Source organism: Protopterus annectens, chromosome 10.part0 (assembly GCF_019279795.1).
Source record: "Protopterus annectens isolate FY-2018-M chromosome 10.part0, PAN1.0, whole genome shotgun sequence".
In the NCBI taxonomy this organism is placed as follows: Eukaryota; Metazoa; Chordata; order Ceratodontiformes; family Protopteridae; genus Protopterus; species Protopterus annectens.
The window spans coordinates 294,774,124-294,797,647 of NC_056744.1; the positions used below are offsets into that span (position 1 = coordinate 294,774,124).

Genomic DNA, 23,524 nt, shown 5'->3' on the forward strand with positions numbered 1-23,524 from the left:
CCTCTTCATCTTCAGCTTTCTAGCAGATGCCTGATGGTTTTGGGACAAAAGTGACTGGTATTTGGAACTGTTCATAATTCTCTCCACCGTGACTAAAGCTCCAGTTCCAGCTGAAGAAAAGCAACCCAAAAGCATGATACTGCCACATCCATGCTTCACCATGGGGATGGTGTTCTTTTAGTGATGTGAAGTGTTGTTTTTGCGCCAAATGTAGCTTTTGGAAGTGTGGCCAAAACGTTAAACCTTGATCTCATCAGACCATAACACATTTTCCTACATGCTTTTGGGAGACTTAATGTATTATTTTGCAAATTTTAGCCAGGCCTGGATGTTTTTCTGTGTAACAAAAGGCTTCCGTTTTGCAACCCCACCCCATAGCCCAGACATATGCAGAATACAGGAAATTGTTGTCACATGTAGTACACAACCAGTACTTACCAGAAATTCCTGCAGCTCCTTCAGTGTTGCTGTAGGTCTCTTGGCAGACTCCCTGACCAGTTTTCGTCTTGTCTTTTCATCAATTTTGAAGAGACATCCAGTTCTTTGCAATGTCACTATTGTCCCGTATTTTCTCCACTTTTTGATAACAGTCTTCACTGTATTCCTTGGTACATCCAATGTTGTGGAAATTTTTTTGCACCCTGCTCTTGACTGATACCTTTCAACAATGAGATCCGTTTGATACTTTGTAAGCTCTCTGCGAACCAAGGCTTTTGCTGTAGCAGGCAACTGAATAAATGTCAGGAAAATCCTACTAGGACAGCTAAATTTTATTTGGGGTTAATCAGAGTCTCTTTAATTGATGGCAGGTGTATACCCAAGAAGACTGAAAGTTGTAATTAAATCAAAAGGTGCTTCAGCAAAGTATTAGTTTAAGGGTGTGCACACTTATGCAACCAGCTTATTGTACAGTTTTTATTTTTTATATTTATTCCCCTAACAGATTCATTTGTTTTTCATCTGAACTGTACAGGCATTAAAGGTGGGAAAAGTTCTGAAATTATTTATTGTGGTCTCATTTTTTTATATCACAAAAACCTGGCATTTTAACAGGGGGTGTGTACACTTTTTCTGTCCACTGTAGATAAGTACCAGGCTAGCTGCCCTTGCTGACCATTTTAAGCCTAGCTAATTTTCCATCAAATGTGAGAATCAACCTTATACCTTGTGTCTGTGAGGTAAGTGCCCTAACCATTATGCCAACCCCAACCCATAATGACATTCTACAAATAGTATTTCTTGAAAGGCAATTTGCTTGTAAGAAATAAGCTTTTTATTTGTAAACAGAGGAAATATTACAGTAGGCTTAACACAATAGTAATTGCCATTGTACTCATTTGTTTGCCATTTGTAATTTGCATAAATGATCTAAACATTCAAGATGATAATAAAATAAAACATTGCTTTATAGTACATACAGCAGTAAGACAGCTATTTACAATAATAGATGTATTCTCTTCTTTAAAAATACACAGATAAAGTCTATTGTTTTTGTTTTTGTTTGCAATTGTGCTTGAGACTTGGTTTAGGTGTGAGGCCTCTGTCACAAATTGCATTTAGTGATGCCCCCCTGCTCCAACTTAGCAATGCAAGTTAACCACAATCCTAACCCTGTCCCTAACCATAAAGTGCTTCTTAACTTAAAAAAAACCTTGCCATTGCATTACCACTATGCAGACAAATCTGAGCTGAATGCAATCAGTTTATAGGTAATGAATCAGAAAGGGAAATCTGTTTCCCTTTCTGATGTACTTAGTGTCACTTTGTTGTCTGTACGATATAACAAATGGTCAACATATTATAGTACATGTTTTGGATGTCGTTCAATGATTTATTGACTTTTCATTACAGAATCATATAGCTATCTAGCTACATATGCTACTACTGTACTACTGAGGTACTGCCAGCCATGCCAAGAGAAGTAGGGCAGTGGACGTGTAACATATGCCAGCACAGCTAGCTGGAATTTTGTAAAGAATTATATGTTATTTGTATATCAAACTGATTTGTACAGATCCTTGTGTTGAAAAATGTATTTGTAAAGCTGTTTGTACTAAAATGTATCAACAGAAAAGAAATGTACATGCATTATTGTAATAGAATTAAATGTACATGTTTTAACAGAGGATACTGGAAGAGAAGAGGTTAATCCCAATCCACCTGACTTTGAGAAATACTGGGCCTAGGCTATAAAGATGCTATCTCACAGTTTTGAATGAAGCCAGAAACACACTGTCTGTAAGACATACGGCATAGCAGCTCTGTAGGAGGAGTAGAAGTGTTAAAATGGTTTTATGCCTGCCAGGGGCAACAGCAGATCTGCACAAATCTCTATCTGTGTGTATGGTAACACACAGATGTTAAATCCTGACAGTTTCTGGTAGTGTGGGTTGCATGGGAATCAGAAGTTAGACGACCAGATGTTTGTAGTTTCATTCTGTACAGAAATGTTGTTGTGTCTTTCGGCTTTTCCCGGTTAGGGGTCGCCACAGCGGAACTCCGGTTCGCTAATGATTGGTAGTTGATTGTTACGTGCCGAGTTACCAGACCTGACGCACAACCTTCAACGAAGGTACGCCCATTCACGCATGTCTCCATGCAGAAGACGCTCTAGCTGAGAATCGAACCGGACAGCGTCTTACTGTGAGGCGACAACGCTACCGCAGCACCACCACCGCGGGTCAGAAATAATGTTTTAATATTAGATTAGACCGAAGTCTCAGGAGCAGTCTGTTCTTGGAACCTGTCAAAGGAGGAAGACCACTCACCCACTTCATCTTGCCTTACTCTAGTACTTGACCAGGGATACTAATTTTCTAAATCAGTTAGGAAAATATAGTGAGAATAGTTAATTGCTGTTTTTCTGTAGCTGTGTGAATCTTTCTAGCTGTATTACTTTTAATATTTCCTGTGTCTAAAATTCTGGTGTTTATTGTAAATAGACATTTAGTATTTTCTTGTTCATTTATAATTTGTTATTACATTTATTTAAACTTTTCATTGTAGCTGGTCCTTTTTAGAAAAATATTTAAGTTTTGAGACTATTTGCATATATTAATTTGGTGATAACTGGCCACTCCTGAAAGCCTGGCTGTTTGGTCAACATTACCATTTGTATTAATATTAACTTCACTAAACATAACTGGATACCCTTTTAAGAGCCTTATCGTAACTGACTGGTGGCAGTGAAGCTACCTTATAGTCTGAGCAAAGTTGGTAGACTGGGTAATCTGTGCCAGCCTTTCCCAGGTGTGTGCGTGTGTGTGTGTGTGTGTGTGTGTGTGTGTGTGTGTGTGTGTGTGTGTGTGTGTGTGTGTGTGTGTGTGTGTGTGTAGAAATTAAATCTCAAACTGTGAGTGTGTCAGCTACTTGGAGCAAGGACACAAAGCACTGGCTTCACAAGGAGGGTGCTGGAGGACTTGACTTGGACACAGCTGAGGACTTAACTGTACAGCTGTGCCAGTTGGGAGTTTTACTGGGGACCTGGAGGGAGACAGATATACAGAAATGCAGACCCTGGGGTGTTCCCTGTGTGCTCTTAAGGGAAACTGTGCATGATGCAGACAGGTCTGCATCTGGAAATACGGAGTGTATGCATTTTTGTTCCAAGTGAACATCCCTCTCCAGTGACAGTGGTGAGGATTCAGGCTCACTGATTACTGGCCCAGAGTGGGAATGTGACACATCTCTCTCTCTCTCTCTCTCTATATATATATATATATATATATATATATATATATATATATATATATATATATATATATATATAGATACGGGGCTACTGTATAACTTCGAAAACTCACATCTTCGAAATTAGACAGTAGAACCACACCTCCACAAAAGTGCACTTAAGCGAAAGTGCACTTCCGCGAACATCGGTTCAATGAACCGATAAAAAAACAATAAAACATTGTTTTCGCAGGGGGGCAAGCCCTCCTGCACCCCCCATGAGGGTGGCTGTGCCCCCAACACACCTCTACTTAAATATAACAACTCCAAGATCGCACTACAGTGGGGAAACACGTAAACTCCCTTTCCCCACTGTAGTGTGCTTCGGCACCCATGTCCCTTAACGGTTCGTTGAACCGTTCTTCGCAGAAGTACACTTTCGCGAAACTGAAAATCCACTATTCATTTTTGAACAAGTGGATTTTCTGTGTTTTCCAGTAGACCCATATATATATATATATATATATATATATATATATATATATATATATATATATATATATGCACACACACACACACACACACACACACACACACACACGCACACACACGTAAACACATACACACGCACACATAAATCCTTTACTGTTGATTGGCAGTGTAATTTTGAAGACTGATCTGTTACCATTTAAGGGGGGCAGTACCATCTAGAAAGTAATTACTGACCCCAAATTATGTGCTTCTTATAAAGCAAAAAAGGGTATTGGCTTACTTGCATTTTACTGTACACCAGACAAGCACAGCTTGAATGTCAGGGACACAAAAGGCTTTCAGTCAACAAAAGAAGTACATTAAAACAGAAGCAAATGTTCTACAAAACACTGCAGGAAATACTCACAGTTCCTTTATAGGGCCACAGCTTACACCACTGTCTTAGGGATCTGGAGTGATTGTTCACAGGACATGCAACAGGACAGGGAGCATGTAATGCCTACAGTTGTAATGAAGAAACTGAAAAACCCACTAAACTTATTTTAAATATGTCACCAGGACAGTGCAAGTCAAAATAGTGTATAAAATCAGAATTATATATAACCTCCTTCCCATCAGCTGAAACACTACAGAAAAAACAGCTTTTGGTGAAATATCTCCTTTGTCTAGTATAAGTAAAAATATACACTGAAATTCTACACTAATTGTAGCAATGAAGATTTCATAGAGGATTACGGTCAGGTCTCTCGTTATAACCAACTTCTTAGGTTTCATGACATGGGTTCTAAGAAATTCACCTTGAGAGCAGAATAAAATGAAGTGTGAAGGCAAATACTGATATCCACATTAATTCAGTAACCCACTCATAATTCCGTGTGGTACATGAGGCTTTGGCTGCACCAAAGCACTGCTAGTTACCAAGAAATTAAAGGAGTCCAAAGCTACACATTTCACCCTACAACACCTTTGTTTATTTATCTGGTGGTACAAAGAGTATTACATCATTTAAAATGGTTAATCCATTGCTGTTGGTGTTATGTAGAGGCTGCTATGCATGCTGCAGCATGACATCTGAACTTAACAACTTTAAATGGTGCATAACATAGAGGACTATGATCAGGTTTCTGACCATAGCCAAGCAGTTTTATGTCCAAAAAATGGATGTCAAGAAATACACCTCACAAGCAGAGTGAAGCAAAACCTATGAGGTGAACCTTGACAACCAATTTAAGAACATATAACAACTTGGTTATGAAAGGAGAGATCCAATCACAATGCTCTGCAACCAGTTACAAAGAAAGATAAGAGAGTGACTGACACAAGGCAAGGGCACTGGAGGAATTTAAGTGCTACAATGTAGTACAAGAGAAAAGAAGAAAGAAAGGAACTATAGGAGTGCAACATGTGTTAGCTTCTCACTGTTACTCTGTAATGGCCACTAGCATAACACTACAGCTTAACAGTACTAAAAGGTTCTTAACAAAACTCAATTCTTAGATTCACTGACAGTTATTAGGCATCTGGTCCACGAGACCAATGAGATGCCTAGCTCAATTTCCCAAGTGCCACACAGCACAAAATGGTTAAGTGACTTGGCTCACAGTCACACAGCAGGTAAATGAAGAATGAGAGTATCAAATGCTAACCTAAGGACACAGCTCATAGTCTTGATCAACTGTGGGCGGCCGCAGTGGTGCAGCGGTTAGCATTGCCGTATCACAGCAAGAGGTTCTCTGGTTTGATCCTCGGCTGGGGTGCCTTCTGTGCAGAGTCTGCATGTCCTCCCTGTGGTCGCGTGGGTTTCCTCCGGGTGCTCCGATTTCCTCCCACATCCCAAAGACATGCTGTAGGTGGATTGGACACTCTAAATTGTCACTAGGCATTGAGTGCGTGGGTGTGTGTGCCTTCTGTGGAAGGTCGGACGCTGGGCTGTCAACTCGACACCGTAAAACTCCACTGCCAATCATGAGCGGACAGGGGACCAGCTGTGGCGACCCCTAACCGGGAAAAGCCGAAAGAAGTAGAAGAAAAAGTCTTGATCTACTGTGATAATTACCAGACAGACTTATGTTAGAAAGGTCTTTAACAAATCTTTCTCCCAAATTCAGAATGTAGTCCTGGTGCTCCATGTACTACAACAGTTGTTATGCACCTTTGAACACTGTTATGATCACGTTTCATGGCAGGGTAATGTATAATTCACTTACCTTTCTGCCAGTTTAAGTGCATAATCAGCTCATTCCATGCACTACACAGAGGATTATGAGTGGGTCTCCAACTGTAACTGTGGTATTATGTTCTCAAGACGTGAATGCCAAGAAATTCACCTCGAAAGCTTTGAATCTTGGCATCCATGTCAACAGTACATAATTTGGGATTAAGATCAGAGACCCAATCATAATTATTTATAGTGTGTGGAGTTTCATCTGCTCCATGTACTACTAGTTACAGAAAAAATTAGTAAATGTTTTGCCAACTTTCAAAGTCGCAAAGCACGCAATGAGCTATGTCAGAAAGACAGGGTGACACGTTTTCATACATTATGGTAATAAAGTCAGAAAAGACAAATAATAGGAAAGACAGGGAAGATAACTAACCAGGACAGTAAGTAGAAAGAAATCTTTTTTATTATTTAATTCTGCCGCTGTTGTTTCCTGGCCAGTACGGGTGGTTTTTACTGCCTAGCCTGATGTCTAATCTTAACAATTTAAGCAGGGTGCTAAACATTTGTTAAGATTTGGTCTTGCACTACACAAGCGCTTGACTGTTTTTTCCTTTTCATCAAATTTAGCGTAATCAGGGTGCTCCATGCACTACACTGATATTAGTAGTACAATGCTATTTCAGTCATTCAAGATGACAGATGGCGATGAGATCAATAAAAAAAAAACAATGCTAGATTAAGTTTAATTAAAATAAACCTGTTGCATTATTGTTAAACAGGTGGATGTGTGCTGAGTGACCAGCAGCTTAGTCAAACTTATAATTACTATTCATTTAGACCAATCATTATGTCAGTGCTTTAATTACACTGGGACACCTTGCCTACCAAATTTTCAGACAGTTAGTTTTACATGAGCAGACTTGGAAAGTATGTGAAGTAAGTGATTTCTAAGGTCATAGGATGGCTTTAAAAAGCTGCACCACTTATAGTGATGAGCCATACTCATAAACTAAGGGCAAACCTTTACCAAGCATTACCACCTGTCTTATCTTCTCCAAATCCAGGGCAGGCTTTGCAACTGCAGTCTTGCATCCTAGCCAGCCCCCAGTCTTCCTGACTGCCTCCACCCTTTTCTTCAGCTTTGGGAGTTAACCCAAGTGTGATGACTGCAACAGTGAAACACGAAGAACATAGTACAGTTGTGTACACTTACCATAAATGTAGATGTTCGAGTGTATTCACTGTTGCAGTCCTGGTTTCCCACCCTCCACCCCCTTCTCTCTCTCTCTCTCTCTCTCTCTCTCTCTTCCTCACTCCTTACAGAGTAATTTTGGTATTTACTTTCTACTGGTGGTGTTCTTCCACCATAACCTAGCTCCCTATTTGGGGGGCTCCTGACATTTGAGGCAAGAAAAACTGATGTAATGGCGTCGGCTGCCTGATTTTATACCACTGGCGACCTGACATCAGTCCTGGTGTGACAGCAACCGACGCAGAAATACTAAGTCTCTGGTATTCAGGCCGACTGAGGGGTACCCCTGGCAGGATAACCCAAGTGTGATGACTGCAACAGTGAAACATGAAGAACATCCTTCAGTTCTAAGAAAATGATTATTATTTTTATTTGATTATTTGATTCTATTTGGTAACCAGGTATGCAGTCTGCTCTAATGAATTGTTTCACCCATGAACCAGACTACAGGAGAAAAAGAAAAAAGAGATAAACAGGTAAGCAGATATGTAACAAAACTGCAAGCTACAGTCCAGAAGAAACTATATACAAGTGGCAAGAAAGTCTCATAAATAAAGTGCATTACACTCAGCTGTGTTGTATTTTAGACTACTTATAATACAATTCTTAATCTCCAAATAAAGATAACCTTTAACTAATAAAACACAGTGTATTACATACAAGTAATAAAAACAGTCACAATTACATGTAGAATCAATTATCTCCAGGCAAAGCAGGTTCATTCTGAAGACACCTTGCAGTTATACATTTTTTCAGGTGTTGTATTTAAAATTTACAAATAAATGGGCATATTCTGTCATCCATTTTCTGGAAACATTAGCATCTATCAAAATGTAACAAATATCTGTATTCACAGTTCATGGCATTCTTCCCCTTCTAAATCTAGACGACAGCATGTCCTTATATCAACCGTTCTTTTTAACCGGAACATTTTGTGTCCCAGCTGATCAATTTCCATATATCATCAATGCTCAATCTTTCAGCATTGACTTGTTTCATTGCAAAAGCGCAGTCAAGTGTATTGCCTGCAGTTTCCAGAATTGGTAGAACATTTTTACATGTATTCTGTATTTAAATATGTGCAAACCTCTGGGAAAAATGAATGTTGTTAAAATATTCTTTTTACTGTCATCTAAGTGTTCTCCAATTCTGTATATATGAGTGGGGGTGAAGGATAATGCAGCTGCAATAAGAGCCTCCCGCAGATATATATTTACTATGGCTGTAACGACCCCTAGCATAATTGTGCAATGTACTTTGGCTAAACATGAGCATATGGCAGCAGAGTTCAAAATAAAGCAAGCACAGCTGTTTCTGAACCACTCCACCATCTTGTTTTGGACTGTTATCATACTAGGCACCTCATTATACAGTCATTAGTGTGTAGCACAGCCTACTACATTATTTGGCCTAACCACTTCATATTGCTTGGTTTTCTGATCAGACACCTTTCACAAGGTTGCTTGTCACACAAATTGGCTTACTGAGATGCAGCAAAGTTTTGTGACTCTAAACCCTCCTCCCTGCTAATGTCAAGAACAAACAGCAAATTTAAAAGAGTAGGAAAAACAAAATGGGACTACTTGAACATGTGGTGTCCCACCTGATCAATTTCCATATATCACCAATGTTCAATCTCTCAGCGTTGACTTGTTTCATTGCAAAGGCATAGTCAAGTGTATTGTCTGCAGCTTGCAGAACTGGGAGAACATTTTTTTACATGTATTCTGGATTTAAAAATGTGCAAACATCTGGGAAAAAGGAATGTTGTTGAAACATTCTCTTTACTCTCATCTGAGTGCTCTCCAAATATGTATACATGAGTGGAGGTAAAGGATAATGTCCTCCTGCAAAAACACACTGTTACAAGTAGTTTTGGGGCTTCTGTTTAGGTTGGATTGAATTTCACTGTTTATGACATATTGTATTGTGTAATAATTTGCAACTAAATGAGGCACAACCAAAAATGCTACGTGCACATAAAAATATTACACATTTAATAGTAACATGTTCCAAAAGTAATAAAAACATAAATCACCTTGTTTTTTTTTACCTAAATTTACTAGTGTTCAGCTTTTGAGGGTTTCCACAGAGGAAGGGAGAAACTCCTTTTCTGGTTAAACAGTCTGTTACTGATTCTATATTGCAGATCACAGCACACTGTGAATCTTTTCTGGCTTGATGAGCTGTTATGCTGTTAACACCTAGGTGCACTCTCTGCTCTGAAGCAAATTTAATGGACTTAACATCATCTACCTACAAATTATCAATGACATGTGATAGGGAGCCTATGCCCACATATATGTCCCAGATGATTCTTTGAGAACAAGTGTCACAAGAAGCATGGCATTAATAACTCCATTTAGTAAGGAAACAGTCTGTCCTACTAGGGTACTATGTATTGTTCTGTGGATTCTTTTTGAATGCAAGTAGATTTTTGTGAATTTTCTATGCTCTGCCATCAAAACAATTAAAAATCTAAACAGATGGCCTACACTAGACAGCTTTCTACATGATATACCTTTAAAGAGAAGTAAGTTTTCACTTTTGAGTCAAGTGAATGATCACAGCCACTAGGAACCTGTTTCTACAATTCATTGTACATTTTAAAATCATACAACTATTCATTTCCCCTTTAAAATCCATCAGCACATCTTACTTATTTTGGTAAGTTTTTCCACTACCTAGCTAATCTGCAAAAGAAAGACCTTATCTAGCAGGAAACAATCTTATTAGTGCAAACTTCCATAAGATGGAATCCACTCTGCAGTCTGCCTGCATGGTGCAGATGGATGGTGCACTGACTGTGACCCAGATGCCCGGGGTCACTTAGTGACTGCAGCACTGGAAGAGACAGGAAGGGAGGAACAGGAGTGAAGGCTGGAGATTGCTTGCCTCTACTAGGGTGGAAGAGGTTTGCAGACATTCAGGAAGCATAGGGTAAAGTGCAATTTATGAGGGTTGGGATTCTTATTAGCAATGTCTTTTGTGGAAGAAAAGGATGACCTGTGTGGCCAACCCACTTTATCACCCCTTCCCACCACATTTAATCGGGCAAGGCCGGGGAGATACTGCCAGAACAAAATAAACCTGAACCACCCATGATGCATTTCTAAATGATGGCCCAGTCCTGATTAACCCACAACCATGGTAATGGGGAAACAGTAATAGGGAGCAATTGTGCCAAATGGCTGCAAGGGGGCTAATAACTGCCAGACAGTGGGGGCAAAAACTGCAGAAAAAAAAGAAAAGCAGACGCAACAGGTACATAATGCTAGTCACAGACACCTCTATGCTTACCGTTTAGAATGTCTTCTACTAACATATCCCCAGTGGACCCCAGAGGCTTAGAAGGACTCATCTTCTAAACCTAGGGAATGCATCACTGGTGTTCAAGAGCAATGAACTCCATGCTGCACCCACTTTATGCCCACCCATGGAACACTTATGTGATATGCAGGATTAAGGCTCACAGAAAAAAATCCATATGCCTGCCTACAAGGCAGCAGTGCCACAACTGGCCCTTTCTGAGCTGAAGAATGAATGGACAGAGTTATAGCAAACAGCAGACAAGACAATCAAAGGGTGCAAACCTTAAACAGTCATAAATAAGAACTCCCATTTGATTCCCAAGTTCCACTTCAGCAACATGATGTCACCACCACCATGACATTATTGTAATCTGTACTGTCAGGCCACTGCCCCTATCATCACACTGACCAACCTTGAAACAACTGAAGTTACTCCCAAACCCCATGCATCCCCCAGGTAGTAAGGGTTCTAGCATCTACCTGCCTCCCTTATCAATACCTGGTGCTCATGCCATGCTGCCCTCACCCAGTTGGTTATTAACAGCGATTAGTGTCCACATCTACCTTCTCCTTGTCTGTCCTGTTGACGAGAACCACTTATCTGTTCCCTTCTTGACCTGAACGCAGGTGGTGTTCTTGCTTACATCTACTTTCCCAGCCTATCAGGAACTGGTGCAATCTGCCAGCATTACCTCCACCAGACCTGTCAGTGACCACTGTCCAGAACTCAGATCTTCAGAAAACACACACAGACACACACACAACCCCCCCCCCCCACACACACACACATATGTGTGCGCACACACTCACACGTACCCACTGACAGGAGCAAACAGTCACACACTTTTAATGGTGAAAGAAGTATCTCCCACCAACCTTTCTCACTGTCATAGCAATGACAACAGTACTTTACTCCATCAGATGTCCCATCATGCATGCTGACTGCTACACAGTTAATGTCTGGAATTACAGACTGACCATAATCCATAATCCAAAACTCAAAAGTTTTCATGAGAATCAAAAATCATGAGACAAGGCATAAATATGAGGCAAAAACAAGACATTATACAAAATCAGGGACAGCTGAGAAATATGCCTGGCTGGTCGAGATACATATCTCATAACAGCTTTGCCACTAATGTAAACCCAGTTGAGGAGATGAAATTCCTAGCAGGAGCCATCTACTTAGTGGCGAAGGGGGTATCTGACAGGCAACATCACATGTGGAAATGAGTGACAGCCCCACACTGCATCCCTTCCAAGTATACCCCTCTACACTTAAGTGTGATGCAGGTTAAGGATCCACATCTTAACAGATATTACTGCAAGGGTGCATTGATACTTCTTGGCCAGCTTTTAATCCATGTTTATTTTTCGTAGACTTGGTAAAACTCACAAAACAAAGAAGTCATGCCTGTTAACAGTGCGGTAACAACAGGGGAACTCCGGTATTATTAGCAGAAGGATATTTTTTAATGCACCAGAAGTGTTTGTTAAAGCCAGTTCCCTGACCTGTACTAAAACCAAGTTGTACAAGTCAGCACATAACTTTTATTTTTAACAACTAATGAGACAACTAAATATATTAAAACATAAATTAATTTTACACATCTCAGATGTTTAGTAAAAGTGATAGCATAGGCAAAAAACATGCTAAAATGGCCAGTCCACTGTCAGAAGAGGAGTGCCTATTCAAAAATGCCAGCAGTCAGGCTTCGGATCTACCATGACAGCTCAGAGAGGAAAGATACTCTCCTACTCAAGAAAGTAAAGCCAGGAAGCAAAAGATAAAACAGAGGCACTCCATCCCCGCAAAGTGGCAAGAAGTAATTTCCTTTCAGCATTACAACAGTACCAGATACATACTTCTCAACCTGTTAGAGCAAGAAATCTAGACAAAGCCATACATAAAAGTGGGACAAAGGCCCAAAAATAGGCACAATTTTAAATATTTCTCTTACAAACTTGCATTAGCATGAATTTTCTGAAGGGTATGGAGTCTGAAACTCAAGTGTCTGTCATTATTTTCTAACTTTGACCTTTAATGATTTGCCACTCATTTGCCAGAAAATCACAATTTTATGAAAAATGGACAAAAAATATGAAGCAAAAATCTGGACATTCTGTGAAAATCTATACATTTGAGAGGTATGGCCCAGACATCTTCTGGTAAAAGCATGAATATTCCAAAAGAGATGATGTCACTTTCATTGTGCATCCTCATCACTCAGTGGAAACATAGGGCTAATCAGGTGTGAGAGTATGAATACATGTGTGTGTGTGTGTGTGTGTGTGTGTGTGTGTGTGTGTGTGTGTGTGTGTGTGTGTGTGTGTGTGTGATCTGCTTCTGTAGTGGGAAGTTGAGGTCAAACTCATGACAACTACCTCAAGCCTCACTATTTCACGAAACATCTAGCTGACTAGTTTCCTCTGAATGTAGGTGGGAAGACAATCACTAGGTTCTCTACCTGGGACTGGGCTGTGGTTGCTATGATACTGATGAAAGTATCCCTTGGTGACATTACCATACAGAAAGTTAGCAAAAAGTAAAATGATAAGCTCTGGGTAATTCCACACTGTGTGAATCCGGAATGACAAACAAAATCTGGCAAAGTGAGGAAAGAAAGCAGGAAGTTTCATCCAGAATAAAAAGTCGACAGTTCATCTGTAAATAAAAGCTAAGACTAAGATTAAATAACTTTGATCTTACCTGACCACCGATGTTGATACAGGCCTTGGAGTCCAAATCTCTTGGTGGGCTGCTTGAGAAAGAAAAGAAAAACCCATGTTAAATTGGGGAATAGAAGTAAGGGATGGAGGAAGTTAAAATGCATTAAGAAACATGTTTTAAATATCCAATATTCACACAGGATCACTTACACCTGCACTGTTCCTAAAACATGCAACACTCTCAGAATCACAGCTGACTACACCCATGCTTCTGTAGCTAGGCGAGCAAATGGCAGCTAGTTCCACTTTAAACTAGATGCTTTTTGTACACCTTCAGTTCTTATCCTGCAGTGCAGAAGAGGTACTATATGCAGGAGCTATTTTTAAGTGCAAAAGACCTAATCATGAGTCCCATAAATGTAAGCAGAAAATGGAAACCAGAAAAAAAATAAGTCTGGAGTACCTCAGAGGATTCCTTATTCCAAAGTGCACTGACCTTGAAGTCAGTATATATAAGTAACAAAAAAAAAGCCATAGGAAGATTGGAGCGAAGAGGGCAGCTGCTTCAGACTTTTTGGGGGCATGGTCAACACGGCTGAAGAGGTGCCAATCCGTCACTGCAATCAGTATCAATAATTATTTAAGCAGCCAGGATCACAATTATAATTGGTTTTAATGACAGTCATTCGGTATGAGTGTTTGCACCTGTAGTAATGAGGTAGTACATCCCTTTGATACAGTTTGGCAAGACTGTCTAACACAGTTTAACAAAGAGCTATCATGTAGACACATAAGAGCTCTCTCTGTAGCATAAAGACTTTTATTTGCTTTGATCCAACTCACCAAACTTGCTAAAGCTCTGAGTTGCAGGGGGCAAGGGAGGCCTACATCAGTAGGATGGATTGAAAACACCCGCACAAAAATACCTTAATAGCATTACAGCAAGTCTCAGTGTTTCTTATTTGCAGCTGAAACTGCTGTTTTCTGTTAACATTTGTAGAACTCAGACTTGTGTGTCTCACATTTATCTCATGCAGCCATTTTCTTCTGGTTTTCACCTACCTTTCTCACCATGGTATGATGTGCTTCCCTGACAAAAATGTAAATATATACAAAATGTGTTTTTAATAAAAATCCTTTGTAAAATATGCTTTTTTCTATGTAGATGTCACCAAAGCTTTCACTCACCTGCAGTGAATGTGGCCCCTCAGCGACGTCAACATAGGAATAATTTGGTTCAACAGACTAATAGATGTACCACCATACATGCACTGTGATACAAAGTCAATGGATACATCCCAACACTATCTCTATGGTGATGTTAACTAGGGATAATGTTTATTATATGTGAACAGCTCCTTAATAAAAAAAATGTACAGAGCTTTTCATTAAGAATCAGTCCACATAAAGCAGAAATATCAGTTGAGGGGATATGCATAATGGTACATAACATTACCAGGAGATGTGGTGCATATACAAACCCTGGAAGAACACTTTTGTACGTTTGTTTTGATAAGGTTATGCATAAACTTCAAATCTTGTACGTCATTAAAAAAAAGAAAAAAAAACAAACTGAGGGAAATGCACCCAATATTTTAACAAAATCTGCAGCTATCATTTGAAACAGTGACACAGCATAACCTGCGTCAGATTCAGCTGCTTACAGTATTTATTATTTTACATTTGTTTATTGCCCCACTCACAATGACTGCAGTATTTAAACCCATTCCAGTTCCATCCCAGTTCCCTGATGAAGTTGTGAAAATTTACTTCCCTAGTCTTTCATTCATGGCCAAAAGAAACTCAGTAAATACTGTACTAAGCAAATCCGTAACACTTGTATACTTAATGCATACCATACAACGAGATGCTATGAGATAATTGCACTTGCGTGGCCACAGATGAAATCCATGGTTAAAAGTTTAAAAAGCAACAGCTAAAGAAAAACACTTAAAAGAAAGACTACCATAACAGTAAATGTTCTCCTGAATCTCAGTTTCATACATTAACAGTGCTGATTACATTTTTGGTGTTTTGCAGTTGTGAAGTGCCATGTGCGCATCAACTGCATTTCTGCAAAACAACAGTCTTGCAGCCTCTTGAACGGTTAAGGAAATGTAAGAGAGCCATCCCTGGCAGGGCCCATTTTTCAGGGTCACTCATTTCAGCCTGATCTAGTCAATCAGTATGAAATAGAGACGTGGCACTCAATGAAGATGACAAAAGGGACAGAAAAGCAACTGTGCTATGTTTAGACCAAGAATATAAATGCATTGAATGCAATGTGTAGTTGTGTACAGAATGTTTTGATGAATATCATGACGACAGCATCCCAAGTACCAAATACCTCAGCCACATGGCACCCCAAACTCCTTGATAGAATACCAAGTGTACTGCTATGTCCCAGTGAAAATCCTGGTCATGCCACATGTTCTGTAGTCGACAACAAAGCCAGGTGGAGTTGCATTATACAGTGCACCACTCAATGGACTAGTCATATTATGGTTTGTGTAACAGACAACAAAGCCACATGGACAGAATTTGAGCATTATGTGCCCCACTCACAATGACTGCTTATGTTGCTTGTCCTGTACTAGCCCTTAAAACACATTGGCCTGTCTTTCACTATACCCTGTCGAAACTTAGTGCTTGGTCTTACCATTTTAACCATCAGCAAAAGTGAGGCTGAATAACTTTGCTTACTAGTCCACTGAGCATCAGGAATTAATACTTTGTGCAGGGCAACATCACATGGCCACTCCTCAATAAAATTAGCATTAATGGCTGTTTGAATGATATTTACTACTTAGCTGTTTATGACAGAGACCCTCACGGTAACGGTAAGGCTACACCCTTACTTTGCAGTTTGTTATTTATTTTGTCAGTGTAACACTGTGCAAGTCAACAACAAGGGAATGATGAAACAGGGCATTGTGCCATTTTTTATCAACACAGTACCTGCAACCCTGCTACTGTTGCTGGCACTGTAAAGATGTCAACAAATAAACTATAGATTGCATCACTTAGGTAATAGACACAAGCAGCTCTAAACATGTCCTGTTACTTTTGTCATTATCTTATTGTCATAGGTCCCTGGAGTGGTCTAAAACATGTCAGACCTGCATACCTGAATATCACATAGGAGGCTGTACTCTGTAATACAGAAGTATGCCCGATCACTGCCTACAGCTCTATATCTTCCCAAATGTTTCCTAAAACAGTATATCCAGCAGCCTGTGGTGTGAAGGACAGTATCTGAGAAGTCATTTACTGTACTCGTGACTGAACACAGGTAGGGGCACTGATTTACAGTTCTCAAAAAAAAAAAAAAAAAAATGAAGTTCCATTTTCATAAAATGAAATCTGGGAATTATACCCAAGATTTTAAAATGTATTTTACAGTCATTACTGTAATTTCATTAACATTTTCTAGTTCCTCTGAATAAATGCAAAATAAAAACAGATTCTAGGTACAGAACAGCCAATAAAGCATGCTGACTTTATTAAATATAAGATGAAATGCAAGTTGTTGCAAATGAGTGTTATGTTCTAAAATATCCAATTCCATGAAAATCCTGTGTTTTTCCAATACTCAAAACAGCCAAAATATAGAAATTCCCAGTAATTTTCTAGGAAAATGGAAAATTAGTGCCCCCAAAGACAGGGTACATGCCTTGTCAAGGTGGTATCACTCACCCACTATTGTTGTTTGGTTGTGTGTTTCATGTGGTTCTGTTTGCACAATGTTTAGGTATGTATGCATGGCTTGTTTTAATTGCAGATCATAAAAATACAAAATGCGGATATGTGGAAAACTGAACAGAGTGAGACATGCATATTTCATCAGTCTAGCTTGTAAGGATGCATGTGTATTTGGCATGAGAATATCTGCAGTGCTCAGTACTGTTATGTTTGAAAGTCTTGTTAGGTGAAGAGGTGACTACAGCTCCATAATTCACTCAAACAACTCTGGTCCCTTGCTGCAGTGGTCTGCTTCTGCTCCTATAACTTTTCTTTCTGTACTGTGGTATAGCAACACAGTGTGTGTCTGAATGATAAGGCAATCACACAGTACTGGGCTGCATGCTATGTTGGTTCAGCATCTTTCTTCCTGAAAACTACACACTGGGATCCTGGCAGTGGCTCCTGCACAAAAGACAAATAATGAACATGCAGACTGCTGAACGTAGGTTCTGGATTGGTTAAGCTTTGATGTTTTGATATGGACTGCCTAACTTGGCACACACTGCATGTAGCACATCTTTTGCTATGTGCAGTGTGAGGAATGAACATAGATATGTGTAAGATATGTAGAAGTAGTTTGTTTCTTTACTTTGAATGGAGGTTAAACAGTTCACTCCATACATGTATAGCAGACCAGAATCATGCTTGGCTGTGATCGATGTAGGAGACTGCATTGTGTAACACAGGAATATTAGCTTTGTTTATATGCTTGTTGTTTGTTTGCTTGTTATTTCCCTGGAACACTAATTCCACCTAATACGCGGCTTCTCAGCGCTTCTGTGGATCACTAGTGATATCTGCATTGCTTACTGTACTTATTTCCTTGTTTCACTTGAAAGAAAGTTACTGTTTGTCGTTTTTGAATTTAAGTTACCTGTAACACATTGCACTTAAGTTACCTGGCACTTGCTCGCTAAAGCAATTATATGTCAGCACTAAAAATTAAAAGCACTACACCCTCACTTCCCACTGGCCCTTGTTTTCAATTATTAAGGAATTCCCAATATTATTCTAGCATGTCCAAAGGTCAGTTGTCAATCTCCTCTCCGGTCCAGCTGGTGAATCTGGGAATCTTGAGGCAATGTTACAACTGCCTCATGTACATAGACAACCCTCTCCTCCTCCCAACAAATTCCAACACATGTGAGAGATGCAACCATATAGCCAAACTGGTGGCTAAGCTCTCTCAACTCAGTACTGGCATAACCAGTCAGGAGGAGAAGGAAACCACACTCACTACAATTCCAGTCTCACACAGACCTACCACGACAGCAAACCAAACACATAATCACACAAAAACATACTCGGAGGCTCTAAATAAAGATCTGCCTAAGCAGCAGAGACCTCCAAAGCAGACACCGAAGCAACCGCTACCCCAAAACAAAACACGTGCAACACATATCTCACAAAGCCAGTGTGCCGAACAGTCACAGCCCTTAAGACTAAACAACACACCTGATACACTTGTAATAGGTGACTCTATCGTCAGGCACACTGATGTCCCGCTCACCAGGCTTAACAAGGAGAGGGTCATGGTGAGCAGCCTGTCGGGCGCTAGGATCTGCCACATAACACAAGCACTCAGGTCACTCCAAGACAAGTACAAATATGACTCAGTCATTGTCCATGCTGGTGTGAATGACCTGAGACGTATCTCTCTGGACTACATGAAAATGGACATAAAGGAGCTCTCTGAGCATGTAGCCCAGGCCGGTATGACCCTGACCTTGAGTAGCATCTTACCCTCACCAAGAATGATGCCACAATATGAAGACAAGATGATCTATTTCAACAATTGGCTTAAGTACTGGTGTCATTCAAAGGGGATCCAATGCCTGTCAGCTTGAGATGATATGCTCGACAAGCCACGATGCTTCGCTAGGGATGGCTTACACCTGTCACCCCTGGGCTTTCGGATATTGGCAAAGGCTCTTGCTACCCCCATAGTGCCTTTTTTAGGCAAGGCTCAAAAGACAAACCCACCTCCATAGGTATCACAAGGGATAAGAAACTAAGAGTAATGCTATTCAATGCCAGAAGTCTAAACCTCAAGATGCACGCACTCAAAACTCTCCTTAGCATGGAGAACATCGATATCTGTGCAGTAACAGAAACCTGGTTCAGGGCTCCCGAGAGCACCCCAGCACTACCAGGTTATACCTCATACCATGCCTTTCGGCCCCAAAACCTGGACCGAACCACAAAAGGAGGGGGAGTATCGATATTCATCAAAGATACCCACACCTCCAGGTTGGTGGCAAAGCACGAAGCATCAGAGACTATCCATGTGCAACTAACAGTGGGTAAAACTGCCTTCCAGTTTATAGCCTGCTACAGACCACCCTCCCAAACCCAGGAACCCCACTCGGCCTTTCTGAGAACACTGGAAAATATGAAGGTCTCTCCAAACACCATTATATTGGGCGACTTCAACTACCCAAACATAGACTGGGAGCATTACTCTAGCTCCAACACCCTAGCCCAAAGGTTCCTAGAATTTATAAACTCAAATGCTATGGAACAACTTGTTACCACTCCCACAAGAGGGGAAAACACACTGGACCTGATCATCACCAACATGGGGACTCTATGCTCCAGACCAGAAGTGTATCCCTCACTGGTAAGATCAGACCATAAACTAATCTCACTGGATATTCACATCCCGACCCCACCCCCTGCCCAGAAAACCACAGTGAAAAACTTCTCTAAAGCAAATTTCACACTCCTCAAAACCGAGGTGGAATCCTTCAAAGCCCCCGGGCCTGTGGAAAATAAGGCCCAGACCGCAGAATCCTTTATAAACTCATTCTATGAACACCTTCAGGAATGCATGGATCATGCGATCCCAAATAAAACCAAGACCCAATCCTCCAAAGGCAGACGTCCTGTCTGGTGGACCCCAGCCATAAACAAACTATACAATAGAAGGAGGAAGCTACTAAATGACAGAGCAAAATCCCAAAAAGGGAAGGCATCACGGATCAGTATTAACAAAAAACTATGGGCACTCATAAAATTGTCTAAGGCCAGCTTCGAGAGAAAAATTGCACAGGACACTAAGGATAATCACAAGGCTTTCTTTAGTTATGTTAGGAACCTGGGTGGTAATTCCCAGATATGCTCAGAATTAGTCCAAAATGACAAAAAATACACTGAACCCACAGACATTGCCAACATCCTAGCTGACAGGTTCAGCGCAAACTTCTCCTCCCCCTCCCCACCAAAAGGGCAAATATCTATCCCAGCAGAGTGCTGCCCCCCTGACATCTCAGATGCTCAGGTAAGAGCCACCCTCTCCAAAGCAAAAAACACAGCATCAATGGGACAAGACGGTGTCCCGGGCTGCGTCCTACATGAACTCCAAGAAGAGCTAAACCCAAATATAAAACTACTGTTCAATCTCAGCCTTACTACAGGATATGTGCCCAAAGAGGGGCGTACAGCAACAGTGGTCCCTTTCCATAAAGGTGGTGCCTCAACGGATCCTGGAAACTATTGCCCCATAAGCCTGACTAGCTTGGTCTGCATAGCTATGGAAAGGATCATCATGGACCTCATAAATAAAGATATTGGGGACCTACAGACACTGGATCCTACCCAGTTCGGCTTTGTTAAGGGCAGATCCTGCCTCTTAAACCTGGTTGATTTCTTTGAAACAGTCACCAATGCCATTGACGAGGAGAAGGTGGTCCACACAGCCTACCTGGACCTCGCAAAAGCCTTCGATACAATACCCCACTCGGGCATTATAGATAAGCTCACCAGCTTAAATATAAACCCCTATGTCACTAGATGGATTGCAAACTGGCTCAAGGACAGAACCCACATGGTTAGAATTGCTGGAGCCATGTCAGACTCCAAACCAATTACAAGTGGTGTCCCACAAGGCTCAGTCCTGGGACCTCTCTTGTTCGGTATACATTTCTCGGAGGTACAGGCCAACACGGAAGGACTGTGGCTGACCAAGATCGCAGATGACTGCAAACTGGGCGCCGTAATCGACTCTCCAGCCGACACAAGCATCCTCCAAAAGGGCCTCATAGAAACAGACAACTGGTGCCAGAGCCGTGGCCTCAAGCTAAATGCCAAAAAGTGTATAGTCATCCCCTTTGGCAAAAACAAAGTGCCCACAAATTACCACATAGGTGGTAATCCATTAAGTACAGAAGAAGTAATTAGGGACCTGGGGACCCAAGTTGATAGCAATCTCTCATTTGACAACCACGTGGCCAAAGTGGTTAGAAAAACATTTTATATAGCCCACCTAATCATGAAGGGATTCACATCTAGATCAGGGGAGGTCATCGTGCCTCTTTACTCATCCCTCATCAGGCCCATAATTGAGTACAATGCCCCTTTTGGGATGTACCTTACCAGACACCTGCAGCAACTGGAAAGACCCCAAAAGTACCTCACCAAGAGGATCAAAGGGCTCAAACAGATGCCATATGCTGCCCGGTTAAAGAAACTCCAGCTCTACTCAGTGGCATACCGCCTGTTCAGAGGCAATCTGTGCCTGACGTATAAAGACATGTCCAACCAGGAATTAATGGACATGCTGCACCTCAGAAAATCCAAATCCCATCGAGCTACGCGCTCGAGAGACTTGAACCTCAGCACTGAAATAAATAGGACATGCTGGAGGGACAGATTCATAACCCAGAGGCTCCCTTCACTCTGGAATAAAATCCCTGTCCAGGTTAGGCAGAGTCCCTCATTGACTCTCTTCAAGAGGAATCTTGATGAGTGGATGGGAGATCGTAGGTTTACCCCGGGTATCACTTCTGTGTCACTGTTAGACAGAGGCACAGTATACTAACCTCGAAAAAGGGCATAGCAAAATAAATTTAAAATGGGTGGCGAAAGCCAAACACATTCTGGCTAGGCTTATAAATGCCCTAGGGCAGATAGCCTAGTATGAACCTATGAACCTATAATATGTCTGTATAGTGGTCACTATAGCTTTGCATGATAATATGAAGCATCAAGTGACAAGGCTATGGTTTCATTATCCACACAGCTGATCACAAAATAATATACAAGGACAGCTGGCATTAAGAGCAGACTGAAAATACACGTTGGTGCCATAGCTTGGGTAACAGCTAGCACTTGGTCATCCAAACAAGCTTTACACTGATTAGTTTCAAATCAGAGTTACAATAACTGCCGCCCCATGCACACATTACTTACAACTCAATGTCTCCCATTGTAAGCAATCACTGAAACATGTCTAGAATTATTTGCTCTGCTAGCAAGTGTATTCCTGTGCACAAACACATACATAAGTTTGAGCATACATATACACTCACACAACCACAGATACCCACGCACACAAAAATGGCTTTCCAGGATGGATTAACCATAGCTTACCAGTGCCAACACCCCTACCGTGACTCACAGTAACATATTGCCATCAGCCACACCAATCTAGCACACCAAGAGCGCAGTCATTGTTTACTCTTAAAATAAGCCACCCATTAAACATTGTATTGTAGTAATAGCTTTAAGCATTTACTCTTCAAAAGGCAGATACCAAAAAGTTGAGATGCCATGAGGTCTGTACATGTACCCTTATAATACTAAATAAGGCAAGAGCCACATGTTTTTAAATTAAATAAATAAACATTTTCTACCTGAAAAATTAAAACACAAGTAATGTACCTTGCAAAATTTATTTTACTTTCAGCTACACACTTACACAATGATAAATAAAACAGATGGGCTGTCACAGAAAGCTGCACAACTTCTTTGAGCAGGTTATCTGGTCATACCTCCAACAGCAATTAAATATCACACTAAACTCTATTAACCTCTGACTAGGAAATACAAACAGCAGCTGCAAAGTCTTACAGTCAAATGAATTCTGGACTTATGCTTCTCTTCCGGAGTGGTAATCCACTAGGCACACTTACAATCTAAGGCAAAAAATAATGAACACTTGTTCTATCTCAATAAAAAGTCCCAGAGTCTGCATTGCCTCTCTGGCTTTTATTCTGAATGGAAGTTTTCCCATTTCTACGGCCACAAATCTCTGACAAAAAGCTAGAGTCCAAATAAGGCAATGAATTTGTTCACCTGGAGTAATATTTCAAAGAACATGAAGTTTCAGGCACACAAAATATGTGCAAGTTTGAGAAGCTAGTTTCACTTTTAACAACTTTCCTGCATTTCCAACAACTCACATTTTTATATTGTATACATTTTACATACTGCCAAATTTAC

At 40.7% G+C, this 23,524-nt stretch overlaps 1 protein-coding gene across 6 annotated transcripts in view; it reads right to left on the reverse strand.

Moving 5' to 3' along the window:
* Positions 1-23,524, reverse strand: part of LOC122813050 (dual specificity mitogen-activated protein kinase kinase 6) — a 751,080-nt gene that overhangs the window by 280,175 nt on the left and 447,381 nt on the right. For 3 of the 6 annotated variants that reach the window (XM_044085167.1, XM_044085165.1, XM_044085169.1), the window contains exon 3: positions 13,599-13,647. In XM_044085167.1, the coding sequence (XP_043941102.1) occupies positions 13,599-13,647 (49 nt within the window). Of the gene's footprint in view, positions 1-13,598; positions 13,651-23,524 lie in introns of all 6 variants that reach the window. The other 3 variants (XM_044085166.1, XM_044085164.1, XM_044085168.1) reach the window with 1 other exon arrangement.